The following is a 14,828-nucleotide window of genomic DNA, read 5'->3' on the forward strand; positions in this document are numbered from 1 at the left end:
TCACCTAAGGCCGTCAGGTTTGGACTGGAGGTCACATGCTGCTGCCGGAGGTCACGCCCTATAGTGGACAGCCCTCCCCCCCCACTGGGCTCTGCTAATGGCCTTGAGGTGGCGCGTGCCACGGCCCTGGTGCTGTTCCCTCTGCTGCGTCAGGAGGCTGCCGCCATCCCGCCCCACCAGCCTCCCTCACCCCGAGTCACCGGCCCCGGGAGGCCAGGGCTGCTCAGCAGAGCCCGCGCCATTGCTAAGCTGCTCTTTCTCTGGCCAGCGGTACCACTGGGAGATGAAACACATTCGCTTAGAAAAAGCAGAGAAATAACCTTTTGATAACCAGCATCTGTTAGCTAATGGGCCTCTGAGAGCTGTATACAATTTAAACTTTTTATTAAAAAAAAAAAAAGCTCATTTACTCTCCTGGGAGCTTGCACTATGAAATTATAAACTGCACAGGTTTTTTTTTTTTCCTTTTAAACGTGACTGAACATACAATGGAGAACATTAATTTTGTTTTGTTTTGAACAAGAACTACAGGTTTCACTTCCGTCTTTTGATTACATGAGAGCACTATAAGGGGCAGAGAAAGGGGCCTGTGCGCCTCTCACCCCGTCCCCTGAGTCCCCTCGGCCCCTTGGCCCCCAAAGTGGCCCCCTCCCTTTCTCAGCCTAGGGTGTGGAAAGCATGGCCTCTTGCCCAAGGGAAAGGGCCTGTTGTCCTTTTCCAGCCTTGATATTTGTCAGCATCGGCTGCTCCAGAACCCAGGAGCCCTGGAGGGGAGGGCACCTCGCGCCAAAGGAGCCAGGGACCTTCTCTCTTTCTCAACACATGCCCCCTAGTGAGAGCTGGGTCAGGCTAGGTCCCAAAAGCAGTTCTGAATTTCTTTCCCCAAATACAGTCAAGGAATCCCACGCCTGTCAGGGACACACTGAGATGGAGGCTCGGAGCTCAGGCTCTGGGGCCCAGCTGCTGGTGGCCTCGGGCAAGCTCCTGTCCGAGCCGAGCCTCAGGGTCTGCAGGTGTCAGACGCGGAGGGCCACATCCCTTACCCGCACTGCAGGGCCTCCCGTGGGGGATGCTGCACTTGGCACCTGCAGCAACCCCGTCCCAGGTTTTGGTGTGAGGATTAGCTGGGATCAACATTTGTTTACTTGGCCATATTTACTGAGGTCCTCCACGTGAGGCGCATGGCAGAAGTTGCTGACAAAGGGCACAGGGACTGGCTCAGCCCTCCCCTTTCCCTGATGCATTCGTGGCAGGGGAGGCAGAGAATAAATGTGAATAGGTAAGATTTCAGACAGCGATCAGTAAGTTATAAAGAACAGGAAGCAGTGGAGGGGATGGGCAAATGGGGGGACACATGGAAAGGGAGTCTGCTGCTTTTGAGATGCTGATGGTGGGCCTCCCTGCAGAGGTGACATTTGGTCCGAGTCTTGAAAAGAAATAGCCAAGTTTCTGAGGATCTGGGGGGAGAGATGTTAGGCAGCAGAAATGGCATGTACAAAGGCCCTGAGGCAGGAAACAATTTGGTGCGATCAACAGAGGGAAGGCCAGTACAGCCGGGGTGAGGGGCGGTATGACTGGCCCTTGCCCACATCAGTGACCGTGATGTTGGGGCCTCACTCTGGTTGCACTGGTGGCTCCTGGAGAGTCTTAAACAGAGCAGGGCTGTGGCAGGCACTGAAGGCATGTAACAAACAGGGAGAGCCAGAGTTTATCTCTACTGGTTTTATTCTCTTTCACTCATTCTCTGGAAGACATTGCACTTCCTTTCTTTAGAACCATAATCCCCGTGGTTGACTTTAATAACCAGGAAGAACATTTTTCAGGCTGTTCAATTTTATTAAAAGATTCAATTGTGATGATAAATGGTGGCATGGTTGCCTGAAGCCTAGGATACAAGACTTGCTCAGCCATGGACACATTATCTGCACCCAACCTCATCCCCACCGGGAAGCCCACCCCCCATCCTGATGTAGTCTGTGACCGTAAATAATCTAATTACTTCTTGTACTTTGGTAAATATGCCAGGAACACTCATAGCTCTCTGAGACCCACAGAGAATATTAACGTGTTGGGTTTTTTGGTTTTTTTTTCAAGAAGAATGGGCAGATAAGTTAGAGCAATTTCAGCGGGCTGATTGAACCCCACACAATCTAACAGAGGACAAGAGCTTCCCTCTGAAAGAATCATTAGCCTCACAGACAATTATTGTTCAAGATCTGTGATAAGATCCAGAGATGAGCATCGGGCAGAGGAAGGAGGGTGAATCATGGGCACACAGTCCCAGAAACCCTCGAGCCCACCAGGATGCCAGTTAACTTCTCAGTGTGCCCATGAGACCCTGGGAACACAGGCACGGCCCCTGGCGAGGCACAGCCTGTCTGCACCTTGATGGCAGCCACCCCTGAGCAGAGACGTCGGCGCATTCGCACTGTGGCGAGCGGGCTGCCTCCTCCCCCTGATGCTGCCCTGTAGCCCCACGACCCCGACCTCTCCCTGTGATGGTGCCGAAGACACACGCAGAGCTTCCTCTCCCTTCCTGTCAGTCAAGCACAGGGAATCTTGCAAGCAGAGGACGCTTACTCCGAGCTAATTACAGAGCACGTTAGTGTTCCTGCTATCATTAGGATTAATTACTTTCCAAAGGCTGGAATGCTGCTTTCCTCCAAAGATCTGCCCCCAGCAGCCAGCCCGGCGTGCTGGGGTTCGGTGTGGGCAAGGGGGCCCCCGCATCTCTGCTTGGATGGGGCCGCCTGCACCCGCGTGCTGGCCCAGGAGGGCCGGGTTTATCTGCAAGCAGTGTTGGTAGCTTGAGGCCCGACTCGCAGAAACACAGGTAGGGCAGACAAATGCCAGCAGTCACAGCTCAAGAAAGCGGAGGTGCCCCCAGAGAGACAAGCCCTCTGCCAGAGAGCTGAGAAGTTCTGAAAGCCCACAGCAGCATCTTTAATTCATGGCTCCGGCTCAAGTGTGTATTGCTAAACCAGAATTAATAATCTTTAAACACAACCCCAGGTGTGGCAAAGCGGTGGCGGCATTGTGTGCAGAGCCCTGCTCCAATTTCATGACGTCCAGGGAGAGAAGGGGGTGCTGTCGGGCAGGGAGACCCAGCGCGGTCCACCTCCGGTGCTGGATCCGAACTGCCCTCCGAACTTGGGGCGAGTGTTCAGAAGCTCAGGACAATTGACATGGCTGTGAAGCCCACGCTCCCAGCCAGGGCTCGAGTCACCTGCTGGCCGCCAGCCACTGTGTGGACTTTGCAGGTGCCGTTGACCTCAGGCGCTGGGCACCCTGGGACACAGCCGAGCTGAGAGCAGTGGGCCATGTAACTGTCCCAGCCGAGCAGAGGGCAGAGCCGGCCCTGCTCGGACAGGTGGAGGGGTCTGTGCCGGAAGGGGCCCTGGGGTCCAGTGGGGGCCCCGAGGAGCTGTCCGTAAGTCAAAGACCAATTTCATAGCTGCTTGAGGAAGGCCAGCCCTAGAACTAGCAGCAGGAAGGGGAGAGGGGCCTTTTGAGGACATGGGCCCCTGCCACTGAGAGGCCTGTACCCCGGGGACCCAGGGGGGTCCTGGATCAGCCCCTCACAGAGCACCAGGGGCGCTTGGTAGGAGGTGGGGCGCTTCTCGGGGGTGTCAGGACTTGACCCGTCGGTGGGCCGTTGTCCGATGAACAGCAGACTTTGCCCAAGAGGGTCTTGCTCCATCTTGAAAAGCTCATACTCCACGTGGGGGAGCCTGATGCCCAGCGGCAGGCACCCATTAGTGGCTGTGATGTCCCGCTCGGTCCCCAGGGACCAGGCCCCCGGGCCCCCGCAGCTGCTTGGCTCCGAGAGGTTGAGCATGGCGGTGGTGACACGGTCCATGGGGGTCACACGGGCCTGTGTAACCTGGAACACCAGCTCAGTGCCGCCGCGGACCTTGGTGGATGGCCTGCCCCTGGTGTAGCGCCCAGCCGCAGAGACAGTGAAGGTGGGCTGCTGGCAGGAAGGGTCGGAGAAGTGGTGGTAGTGCCCTTCCCAGGAGCGGCTGTGCCCGTGGAAGGTGAAGAGTCTGGTGAGGAACAGCACGGCAGGGCGCACCTCGCACGCAGGGCTGACCCACCGGCCGCCCAGGCGCAGGGGCAGTGCCGCCTGTGGGGGCAGCACCGGTGGGTGGTGCTCATCAGAGCGGGCAACGAGGCCGCAGGCCGGGCAGGGGCGAGTGTGGTGCTGGCAAAGGACAAACAGGAGCAGTGAGTGTCCCAGCGGGGAAGCCAGGGCGCGGCCTGGAGTGGGGGTCTCGGGGCTGTCCCAGCTACCTGTTGCCGCCTCCCCTCCTGCCTCAGGCCTAACGGCTGCTTTGCTGTCCTTGGCCCTCGGGGAGGACCTCCCTGCTCTGGCCTCTGCACCTGCTGTCCTTTCCCCCTGAGCACCTGGGCCCCCCACATTGCCTGGTCAGCTCCTTCTCATCCTCCGGGTCTCAGTTCAGACACAGGCTTTACCCAGACCTTGCTGGGCCACCCCAGCTGCAGCGGTCCGCAGCCCTTCCTGTTGCTCCTAGACCGGTCACTCCCTGTCTCCTCTTCTCTCTACTCCCTCCCTTCAGTAGTTTTTAGCTCCAGAAAGCTGGGTGTCTCTCTGGGGCTACTTTGTTCCCAGATTGAATGATGGATGGGTGAATGAGAAGGGAAAGAAAGTGCCTTATGTCCTGGGATTTGAAAGGGGCTGTCCTTTTCCACAGATGCCAATTTGACCCTTCAAGTCCATCATCTTTTTCTGTGCCCATTGTTAAACCCTCACCCTGCCTTTCACCCTTCTATGTCCTTCCTAAGTGCTAAACCCTCCTCACGGACACTTACATGCTGCAGCTAAGAAATGCTGAAGCTCAGGGGCAGGCAGCCTGCTGGCCCAGTGCAGGGGGCAGAGGAGAGGCCTTTTGCCTTCAGAAATTTTACCTTGGAAGGTGAACGTCATTCCCTCACGCTGAGAAAGTGGATGTGGACCAAGGATGAAGAGCCTTTAAAGTACTCCTGCCCTTGGAACCGCATGGCTTAGAATCTGTGCCAAGGAGATGGCTGAGGAGTTGCAGAGATATGGCACCAAGATGTTTGTTCCAGTGTTATTTATACCAGGGGAAGCCAGCCACCCTCGGGTTGTTGAGGGACAGCCACAGTCCCAGGCTGTGAATGGCTTTCCTCTCTCTTTGGCCTTATTTACAGTTGTTCCTGCCTGACAGGATTTACAGTGAAACACCATCAGCAGGAAAACAGAGGCCAAATCAAACTGTGTGGGAGTAGTGAGTCTGCATTTGGAGTGAAAAAGCTCATAGAGGCCAAAAAGGAACCAGACACAGACAACTTCGCAGTGTTTGTTTTTTTTTAAAGGGAGCTGTTGCCCGAATTTAGGCCAGAGCGTCATTCTGCAGGGTAAATGTCCCTGGAACAAGCCCATGGCAGAGCAAGGCTGGTGTGGGAACTCGCAAACGTCCCCTGCTGTTGCCACCAGAAGGAGACTTTGGGTCGGGGCGCGTGCAGGACAGGCAAGGGGAAAAAGCTGTCCTGACGGCCCCGCTGGGAAATCAGCTTCAATATTTTTCTTTTCTTTTTTTTTTTGTAAAAAAACCCTAAAGATTTCCAGATTGCTTCTGGGGAAGTTTCATGCCAAACAAATGGTGTTTGGGAGTTCTGGTTTAGAAAGGAGATGCCGGATGGTTGAGAACAGGTTTTTCTTTTTTATATGGCCACATTATAAGCTCTTATTATGTATTTCTATGACGAACCTAAACTTGCCTCGATTTCCATAATATAGAAAACTACATTGTCTTTGGTGTGGGGGCTTTTGATCCGGGGGACTTGAAGGCACTTTGAAATACTAGCACATGGCTGTAAAAATGTTTGTGATGGAAAGAAGTGCACAAGCTGGTCAGGTAGCTGGAGAGAGTCCACTCTAATTCAGGCGTTTCAACCCGCATTCCAGCTGTTGTCCCACTAATGTGTATTGACAGGACCTAATGCATTACATCAAAATAATCCCAGGGCTGCCCTCCTGCGCAAAAAGAGAGACCTTCTGCAGGCAGCCATTAGGAAAGCTAGTTGGTAAGTGGGGGCGAGCGGTTTTCTACATAGAAGAAACAAATGGAGAACTAGCAAGCTTTTAGGGGGAGAGAAGATAAAGAAAAGGTGTTTCTTTCTCTGATGCTTTTGATGGGGATGAAAGAAGGTACAAGTCTCTATCAAAAATCTCCCAGCATTATTCTGCAGAGGTCCGGCGCTGCATGCGTTAATAAACAAGGCCCCCAGCCAGCAGAATTCACACTTGTGTGAAAGCCAAACTCTTACTGGTTTAAACCTGTTACATAAAGTTATTTCTCAAACAGCACATAACAGAATTAACCCCCAGGGGTGACACCAGGCTCAGACAATTTTGGTCCAGTGTTGGCTGACTGATTAGGATTCTACATCCAGGCAATAAATTTGGGGATAAAATTGATTTTAAATTAACTTCTAAAAATGTTCATGTTTACCATCTGGTTTGGGTCATGGGCAAGGCTTGGGCCCCAGAGAACGTAAGGTAACGACTCATTCATTACTTCGGGGTTTATCTGCAGCATTTCCTTCTTCGAAATTCTCTTCCTTTTTTTATTACAGGGAGGGGGCAGTTGCTGAGCAGGCATTTAATTTAATGCCCATACATCGGGCAGGGCTCATCCCGGCTCACAGCCCTCCGGGTGCCTCTTCTCAGCCGCACTGCTGGTTGCAGTGGCCGCGCCGGCTGGTCGGGCGGCAGGAGGACAGGAGCTCTCGTGCCCCAGAGCCCTGCCTGGGGAGACACGAAATTCCCTCCTCCCCCAGCCCCGCGTCCCTGGCAGCCCTCTGCCTTTGCAGCAGTGTGCCCTCTTAATGAGGTAGTGGGTGCTGGTGATCACCCCACTGCCAGCACCTTCTCTCTAGGATTAACGTCAGACCAGCCTGGAACACTGGCTGCCAAAAGGAATAATTTTGAGGTCATGAAGAGAGCTTAGGCTGATTGTCTGATCATGAGAACGTGTCCTTGTGCTTCTCGGCTACCCAGATCCTGGGTGCGGAGGAGGGGGTGGAGCAGGACGAGGAGGGCACAGGGGCTCATCCCCAAGACCCAGGGGAGGGAAGCCGCCCATCCGATTTAGTTCCTTATGTGTCTTAGTGCAGAGCAGGCACTGGATACATGCTAAAAGATGTGAGGGGTGCCTAAGGGTTCAAAGAGCACTTGATAGGGATGCCTGGACCACCCACCCACCCACCCACCCATCCATCCATCCACCCATCCACCCATCCATCCATCCATCCATCCATCCATCCATCCATCCATCCATCCATTCATCCATCCATCCATCCATCCATCATCACTTTTGAAAAATATTCCCTCGGGGTCTAGTCCAGACATACTTAACTCAGCTCCCACGCCCCCACCCCCAGGGTGGGGGGCACAGACTCACCAGGGCACTCTGCAGGGGCCGCTGGTAGCCGGTGGGCCGGTAGTGGTGCCGCTCTGCTGGGTCGGTGTGGATGTCCCCCAGGTACAGCTCCTCCACGAGCTGGGGCCCAGCCCTGGGCTGCCGCTGCAGGTGGTGCTGCACGCGGACCAGGCTGAGCTCATGCATGGTGAAGCCCAGGGCTGCTGTGCAGTCCCGCTCAGCCTGGGCACTCAGCAGCTCGTACAGTGCCCCGGGCAGCCAGGCCCGGGCAGGGGGCAACTGCCAGGCACAATCCCGGCCAGCCTGGGTCTGGTTGAGGCGCCTGGCGATGTCGAGCAGAGCGCGGTGGTCATGGAAGACGATGCCCACCTTGTGCAGCTGGTAGTCGGCCTCGGTGGCACCCCGGGTGATCCAGGAGGCCCGGCGCAGGCGGACCTTGCCCTTGATGAGCAGGGAGTGGGCAGGCTCCCGGCAGAAGGGGTCCCTGTAGTAGAACTGGTAGGCTCGGAAGAAGCGGTTGGGGTAAAAGGTGTAGGATCGGGCGAGGAACTCCGACCCGGGGCGAACCTCGCAGCTGTGGGGTGGGAGAGAGCAGTGTGGCTAGGGAGTGGGAGCCTGCACCCGGAGCCCCTGGGCTGTGCTCGCACTCCCATGGCCCCCATTTCAGGCCTCAGCTCGGGGGGTGGGTCCCTGCAGCCTCAGTTTCTCTGCCGGGCCACAGCCCCCCCCCCCCCCATTGGCCCCAGAAGCTCACAGGCTTTGCATCCAGAGGACCCAGGTCCACATCCCATTTATGTCTTTCACCGGATTGTGAGTCTGGATAATGTCCCACTCTTTCCTCTGTAACACGGAGGGATCAGATCTATGGTCCGGGTTTCCGAGCCTCCAGCACCCTGGTGGCTCCTGGGAGGGGCTTAAGAAACGGGCTCTTCACACCCCTTGGGAGCCCTGTGCTGGGAGCTCCAGGAGGCAGGGTCCTGCCTGTTCCTTGCCCGTTGGATTCCTGGCATCTGGCCCAGAGCCCGGCACACCGCAGACCACCCCTGGGTCCTCAGTGAGTCCACTGTGGATGGTGGGCACTTATATTTCATCTCCCCTTTGCTAGGCTGACTTTTCCTGGCCAAGACTCAATCGTGTCTGTGACAGGCTTGATCTAAACCAGGGGTCAGCCGACTTTTTCTGTAAAGGGTCAGATAACAAATGTTTTTGTTTTTGTGGGCCAGCTGGTCTCTGCTGCAAGGACTCAAGCCCGTGGTTCTAGAGCTAACACAGCCGCCCACAGTGAGTAAATGGTGAGTTTGGTTGTGTGCCAATAAAACTTTATTTACAAAAATAGGCAGAGGGCTGGACCTGGACCCCAGGCCCTCTTCTGCTAGTGATGAAAACGAGCACAGAGCGGGGCTGGGCGCAGAGGGGAACTAGGCGGCTCCCAGACCCTCAGTCACACAGGCTGGGCACGGGGGCGCCCCAAGGACTTTCCCATGGAGGATGAGTTCTGGGGGAAAAGGGCAGGCAGGTGCCTTTCCAAATGTTATTCTCTGCGGGTACCCCCTGTGCTGATATTTGCTGGATCCTGTTCATGCCAGGGTTGCTGAAGTAGAGGAAATGTGTTCTCACCCAGCATGGAAACAACTGCCTTTCCTTTTTCTTTCAATCTTTCTATGTTAAGGAGAAAGTCTCCGTTGGAGCTAATGTGTCTCTAACGTCAACCTCCCTTTTTTCCCAAAGAGAACAAACTTGGGGCCTTATGCAAAGAATCTAGTGAGAATTTAATAATGTTGTTTTATTTTCATTGACTTTCTTTTCACTGTTACCTCCTATTTATGGCAAGTGGCTGTGCCCTCCATATCTTGGGTAATGTTACTCTTCTTTTAAAAATAATTATTGCGAACTGTAAATGTGTGCAGTTTACTCTATATTAATCATACCTCAGTAAAGCTGTAAAAAAAATGAATATGTGTAAGTAAACAAAGCAAGTGATAAAGAAAAACCGTAAGGAGACACCAGTACAGGTGGTTATTGAAAATGGGGAGAGGAAGGTCACACATTCGGGGCTGGGCCACAGCCCTCTGCTCACCCGGTCTCAGCAGAGGCTGGGGACAGGGAGATCTGCCTAAGGGAACACGGCAGGCCAAAACGGGCAGCTCGGTGGCGCCCACACTCTAGATCCTTCCCTGCACTACTCCTAGGAAGCAGCAAAGCCTATCTAGAGAGTAAGAAGGGGAACTTTCTAGGAAGAAAGTTCTAGAAGTTTCCAGAAGCACTGTTCTGTAATGCTGTTGTCTTGGGGCAGGGGCAGCCTGCACCCAGTCCCTACTCTGCCCATGCCCCAGTTCTCTCTCAGAGAGACCCTGGTCAGTGGTACCTGGGTCCCACCTGGACTGTGGAGTCGGGGAGGGGGCAGAGGCGGGGAATGCACCCCAAGTGGTTGGCAGAACTCATGTCCTCTCCCTCCACCTGAGTGCTGGCAGATATTCGGCTGTCGGGTTTCTCCCTGACCTCAGGAGGGTCATGCAGGTCGTGGAGAGTCCGGTCCCAGACTCAGGGGAGTGAGAAATGGGGATAGTTGGGGAGGAAGGGATGTGCTCGTTGTGGGGGGCACCTCTGCCTCCCTTCTCCCCTGACCCCACCCCAGGAGGGGGAACTCAGCTGGCTGCTATAGAGTTTGTGCCCCTTACACGAGGGCAGAACACAGAGCCCAATGTGCCGGAGCAGCAGCAGGGCCTCTGAAATGTCAGGTGAGCCTGTCAGGTTAGAAAGGGAATTAGACGGGCAAGCAGGACACCCGGGCCCTCTCTGGTCTGCTCTTTCCTGCCCCAGCACCTTTCCACCAGCCGCTCCCTCTGCTTGGCTCTTCCCTTGGCTCTCTGGATGGCTGACTCCTCTTCTTTCAGCTCGCAGCTGAGTGTTACCACCTCCGAGCAGCCTTCCCTGACCACTCTCAAAAGAACCCACCCAGGTCACTCACCATCACCTCTTTGCTTTCGTTTCCTTCACTGCCGAGCTCACACCAACTCCGGTTTAGGTCACTTATTTCTTTGTTAGCATGCTCAGCTCATCGTGTCCCCTGTACCTGGCTCACAGTACGTGCTCAGTGTCCTGAACAGATGGCTTTCATCCATTTTCTGTTTGTGGTTGAGGCACGAGGCCCAGTACAGCCCCTGCCTCCCAGGCTCACTCTGCGGAGGAGGACAAGCAAAGCCATGTGCTTGGCAGGTAGCCTGCCTCTTGGACAACTGGATGAGTTGTGCCCATTTCACAGAGAATGGGGCTCAGAGAGGCTGAAGTCTCCCAACCCGGGAGCCTATGGTCAGGGTGACTTGGGGTCTTACCCAGTAGAGATCCAGAGCCCGTCAAGGCGCGGGGGCAGCACTGCAGTGATAGGTGCTCGGTTAGGCAGGGGCTGCTGGCAGCGGGGTTCCCAGCGCAGGTGGCTGCCCCCTGCCACCGCAGCCGCCTCCGTGGTGCAGGCTGCAAAGCAGACAGACCTGGGTTAGTTATCCCGGCGCACCCAGGCACTCCCCCTGCCCTCCCCACCTGACCTGGGCCAGCCCAGGGGGCAGCTGAGAATCAGGCAGGGCCTGACTGCACCTCACCTGCCCCTTGGCCCTCCCCGGGGCACCCAGACTCCCTCTGGCTGCACCCAAACCAGGGTGCCTAGAATCAGCCACCCGGCTCACCTCCTCCTCGATTTCCAGGTGTGTCCACCATGAATCCAAGCCTCCTGGGGAGACTGTCCCAAATTCCCGGGCCAGGAATCCTCCAAGAGGATTTCTGTGCTGAGCCAGAGTCCTGGGAGCCGGGGCCATCTGCAGCCTGGCCTGCTGTGGACAGGCGCCGCCCCATGCTGGCTGCGGGAGCCTGCACTCCCGGCCGGGGCACCGCACACTGAGCCCGAGGGGCTGGGGGGTGACTGCCCCCTGCCCCACCAGGGGGCCCAGGTGCTGCCTGACCTGTGCCGCGCCGAGCAGGCCAGACCTGCCGCCTGCCCGCCGAGGCCTTGTCCCATGCACCCTCCTCGGTGCCAGGCCCATGTTGCCACCCCCACATCCGTGGGACCCAGGCCCACACCTGGCACATGGAGGACGCTCCATAAACGAGTGGTGGGTGCTGGGGCTGATGCATGGGGCCACTGGCGGGGCCAGGGGGAACTGGAGGCCTCAGGGAAGGGTAGCCCAGGGCCCCAGGCCCCCCTAAGTGACCTCTTGGTGTGCTCATCTTGTGGAGACGAGCCAGGCCTGGCCATGAACCTGTTTGCAATCTCTTGGAAGAGCTGCTGAGAGGCACCGGGACCTTCGGCTGCTAAAGAGCAGCAATCCCCCCCGAAACTCTCGCCTCCACCCAGAGGGCTGGGCTTGACACAACCCCGATGGCTGATGTATGGGAAGCTTGGTGGCGATCTGCACACAAGTATCACAGCAGTGGGCTCTGCTCATGGAGGCTGGCCAGCCCCTGCAGCTGGGCTTTCCAACGGCACTTTTTCCCACCAAGCCTGTGGCCCAAGTGGGTCAGGGGGTGAGCTGAGGCAAGGTGGGCCTCTGTGGAGACACCGGCCAGCCCGGGAGCCAGGCCCTGGGGGCCTGGGAGGCCCTGAAGGCTTGGGGGCTAAGTGGAGAAATGAGCGAATGGCGTGTTCTGTCCCCTTACCCAGTGCGCCGTCCGCCGTCCATCTCGGGCTCAGAAACTGCAGCGTGGCCAAGGAAGGTCTAGGGAGGCCTGGGGTCCCCACACTGCCCCTCTGCAGCTGTTTTATGGGGCAAGTGGCCCCCAAACTCTCTGCATCCCAGCAGCCTCTCAGAAAAACGAGGCATTGTGGATTCCTCACTCCCTGGGGGCCCTGGGGACCAGCTGAGAAGGCAGGAGTGGCACGATGGTCGTGATGGTGAGGACCCGGTGGTTCCTGTTAATCAAGTACCCACTCCGTGCATTCCTGCCCAACCTCCCCAACAGCTCTAGGAGATGGGTGTTGGCGTCAGCGGCTTCCTGTGGGCGGAGAACCAGGCTCATGGGGACAGCTTACCCCGTGCGGGGGCACACGCTTCCCAAGGGTGACAGAGCCCAGGTTTCTGGCCTCTGGCCTGATGGCTTAACCGTTGCCTATCTTGCAAGGGACAGGGGCTGTTTTCAAGACTTGGAGGAGTGCAGGGCACTCAGCAGACACGGGCTGAATGAATGGGTGGATGAATGACTGGAAGGCCGGTCGAGCACTGGAGCCCTGCTGGATTCTTGGTTTGTCCTATGACTGATGTATTGGTTTTAACCAGCTAAATAGGAGAGATGAGAACAGCCAACCAACCAGCCAGGCCTCAGATGGCCTCACCCAGCCATGTGGGCACTCAGGTGCCCCCAGAGTTGGGGCCACTCTACAGGGTGGGCAGTACCGAGGGGAGGCTTGAGAGAGAGGCTTGCAGTGGTTCCGTGTTAACTTGGGCACATCTAATTTTTCGGGGACCAGCCCCAGGATGCTGTGGTGTGTGGGGAAGTGTCAAAGCAGGACCAGCCTAATGCCTTTGGGAATCCTGGGCTGGGACTCGCACACATCACCGTCACATCGTGCGCCTCCCCACGCTCATGAGGCTGCAGCCCTGGGGAGGTGCTCGGTCCCCCGGATTCAATGCTGCAGGTTAATTGAACATCACCAGTGTCCACCAAACCTGTCTGGAAGTGTCGGTTTGGAGGATGGATGAAACTGGGGCTGTCAGCATTATTTGCCTGGTGGGAAAGGCAAGCTTACATCTCAGAGCAAAATTGTGAATGAGCCCTAAAAATTATATTGGCGTTGTCTCCTCAAAGCTCTGTTTCTTAAGGAATTGTTTTCTGAAGTCACCAAGAAGAGATGGCCTGCAGCGTATTTTGTCATGAATCCTCAGGCAGTGTGTTCCCACTAAGTGTGTTTCAGTTTGTTTTGTGTTTCCATGAGAAAATCATATTTAATTAAGTCAGGAGACTACGTGAGACATAGTGAGATCTCACTGTATTCAGAACGTGCACACCCCAAACATAAAACACGACAGGAGACCTTCTTTGTGACAACGGAGTCGGGCATAACATCCCCTCTCGACCGTTCTTGAAGTTTCAACTTCAAGGTTGCAAAATTTAAATTGACTGATTATAAATGAATACATGAAATTTCTCCAGTTGTAGCTTTTGAGGCAGACTTTTGTTTTCCTTTTCTTTCTCTTTTTCTCCCTTAGAAAAGTCTCAACGAAAGGAGCAACAGCCGAAAGCAGATGGTGCTGGGGGCTGGGTTCACAACTTTTCGCAGGGACCTGATAGACTGAGTTAAATGCATGGGCCAAATTGATTTTTATCAACCATGGATTTTTAATTAACAGTGGTGTCCACTTACCGCCATCCATTATTTACTGTTTACCCACTAATTAAAAATTATGCTGCTTTTGCACTCATAAGAGCAGGGACATTTGAAATTAGATAGCATCGTTCAAATTACCTGCAGAATTAAATCTGGAGCATCCAATTGCTCAGACTAGGCTACTGGGGTTTAAAATATGAGCTGCTCCAGCCCGATGTGTTCTTGTGAGTTAGAATGGAGGGAACAGGCTTCATGGTGAACGCTGTATGGAACCTGCCTGCGGCCTTCAGGGGGAAGGACACTGGTGGAGCCTCTCCCACATGTGGCCACCTGGCTGACATTGACTTGAGACGCACTGCTTTGTCTGTATTACGGTGGGGAGCCCTCCCAGCGGTCCCGGGGGTGGCAGCCTGTCAGTGCCAGCCATTCCTGTGGACCAACAGGTGTCCTCTGCCCAGCCACCCACGACACAAGTTCCGTCAACATGTCTACTTTGCAGATGATGAAACTGAGGTTCATGGGATGGAATACTTGGTTGGTGTCACTCCAGACAGATGCTTCTTACCCAATTAGAAAACAAATATTGCTAAAATACACCTAACATAAAAGCCACCATTTTATTCATTTTGAAGTGTACAAGTAAAATCCAGCAGCACTTGAGGACACTGGTCGTGCTGTGCAACAACCAGCACTATCTAGTTCCAGAACATTTTCATCCCCTGCAAACGAAATCCATATGCAGGAGTCATTCCCCCATCCCACCCTCCTTGCAAACCCTGGCAGCCACAAATTTGCTTTCTGTCTCTATGGATGTACCCATTCTGGACATTGCATAGGCTTGGAATGAAAGATGACTCCCCTTTCTTATCTACCCTTCACAACACTTCTGTTAGGTGGATGCAGTTATCCTCATTTTACAGATAAAAAATAGAGGCTTAGAGAAGTTTTGCCCCCAGGTCCACACTCCACATTTTCTTTATGGATTATGAGAAGAGTGGGTAGGAATCAGAAGGGGAGGAGAGTGGAGAAAAAATGTGGGGTTTGTAGCCAGAACAGATGGAGAAATATCAGGTATCTATCTTTGGGGG

The 14,828-nt window shown here is 55.1% G+C and overlaps 1 protein-coding gene across 3 annotated transcripts in view; it reads right to left on the reverse strand.

Annotated features, from left to right (window-relative positions):
* Window positions 1-1,179: 1,179 nt before the first annotated feature.
* APCDD1L (APC down-regulated 1 like) overlaps window positions 1,180-14,828 on the reverse strand; it is a 47,953-nt gene continuing 34,304 nt past the window's right edge. The window contains exons 1-5 of one of the 3 annotated variants that reach the window (XM_057503112.1): window positions 12,075-12,156; window positions 11,108-11,251; window positions 10,760-10,898; window positions 7,449-8,001; window positions 1,180-4,204 (exon numbers count right to left, since the gene is read on the reverse strand). In XM_057503112.1, the coding sequence (XP_057359095.1) occupies window positions 3,449-4,204; window positions 7,449-8,001; window positions 10,760-10,898; window positions 11,108-11,138 (1,479 nt within the window). In that variant the 5' untranslated portion in view covers window positions 11,139-11,251; window positions 12,075-12,156 and the 3' untranslated portion in view covers window positions 1,180-3,448. Of the gene's footprint in view, window positions 4,205-7,448; window positions 8,002-10,759; window positions 10,899-11,107; window positions 11,905-12,074; window positions 12,157-14,828 lie in introns of those variants that run through there. The other 2 variants (XM_057503111.1, XM_036901884.2) reach the window with 2 other exon arrangements.

Source organism: Manis pentadactyla, chromosome 5, assembly GCF_030020395.1.
Source record: "Manis pentadactyla isolate mManPen7 chromosome 5, mManPen7.hap1, whole genome shotgun sequence".
In the NCBI taxonomy this organism is placed as follows: Eukaryota; Metazoa; Chordata; class Mammalia; order Pholidota; family Manidae; genus Manis; species Manis pentadactyla.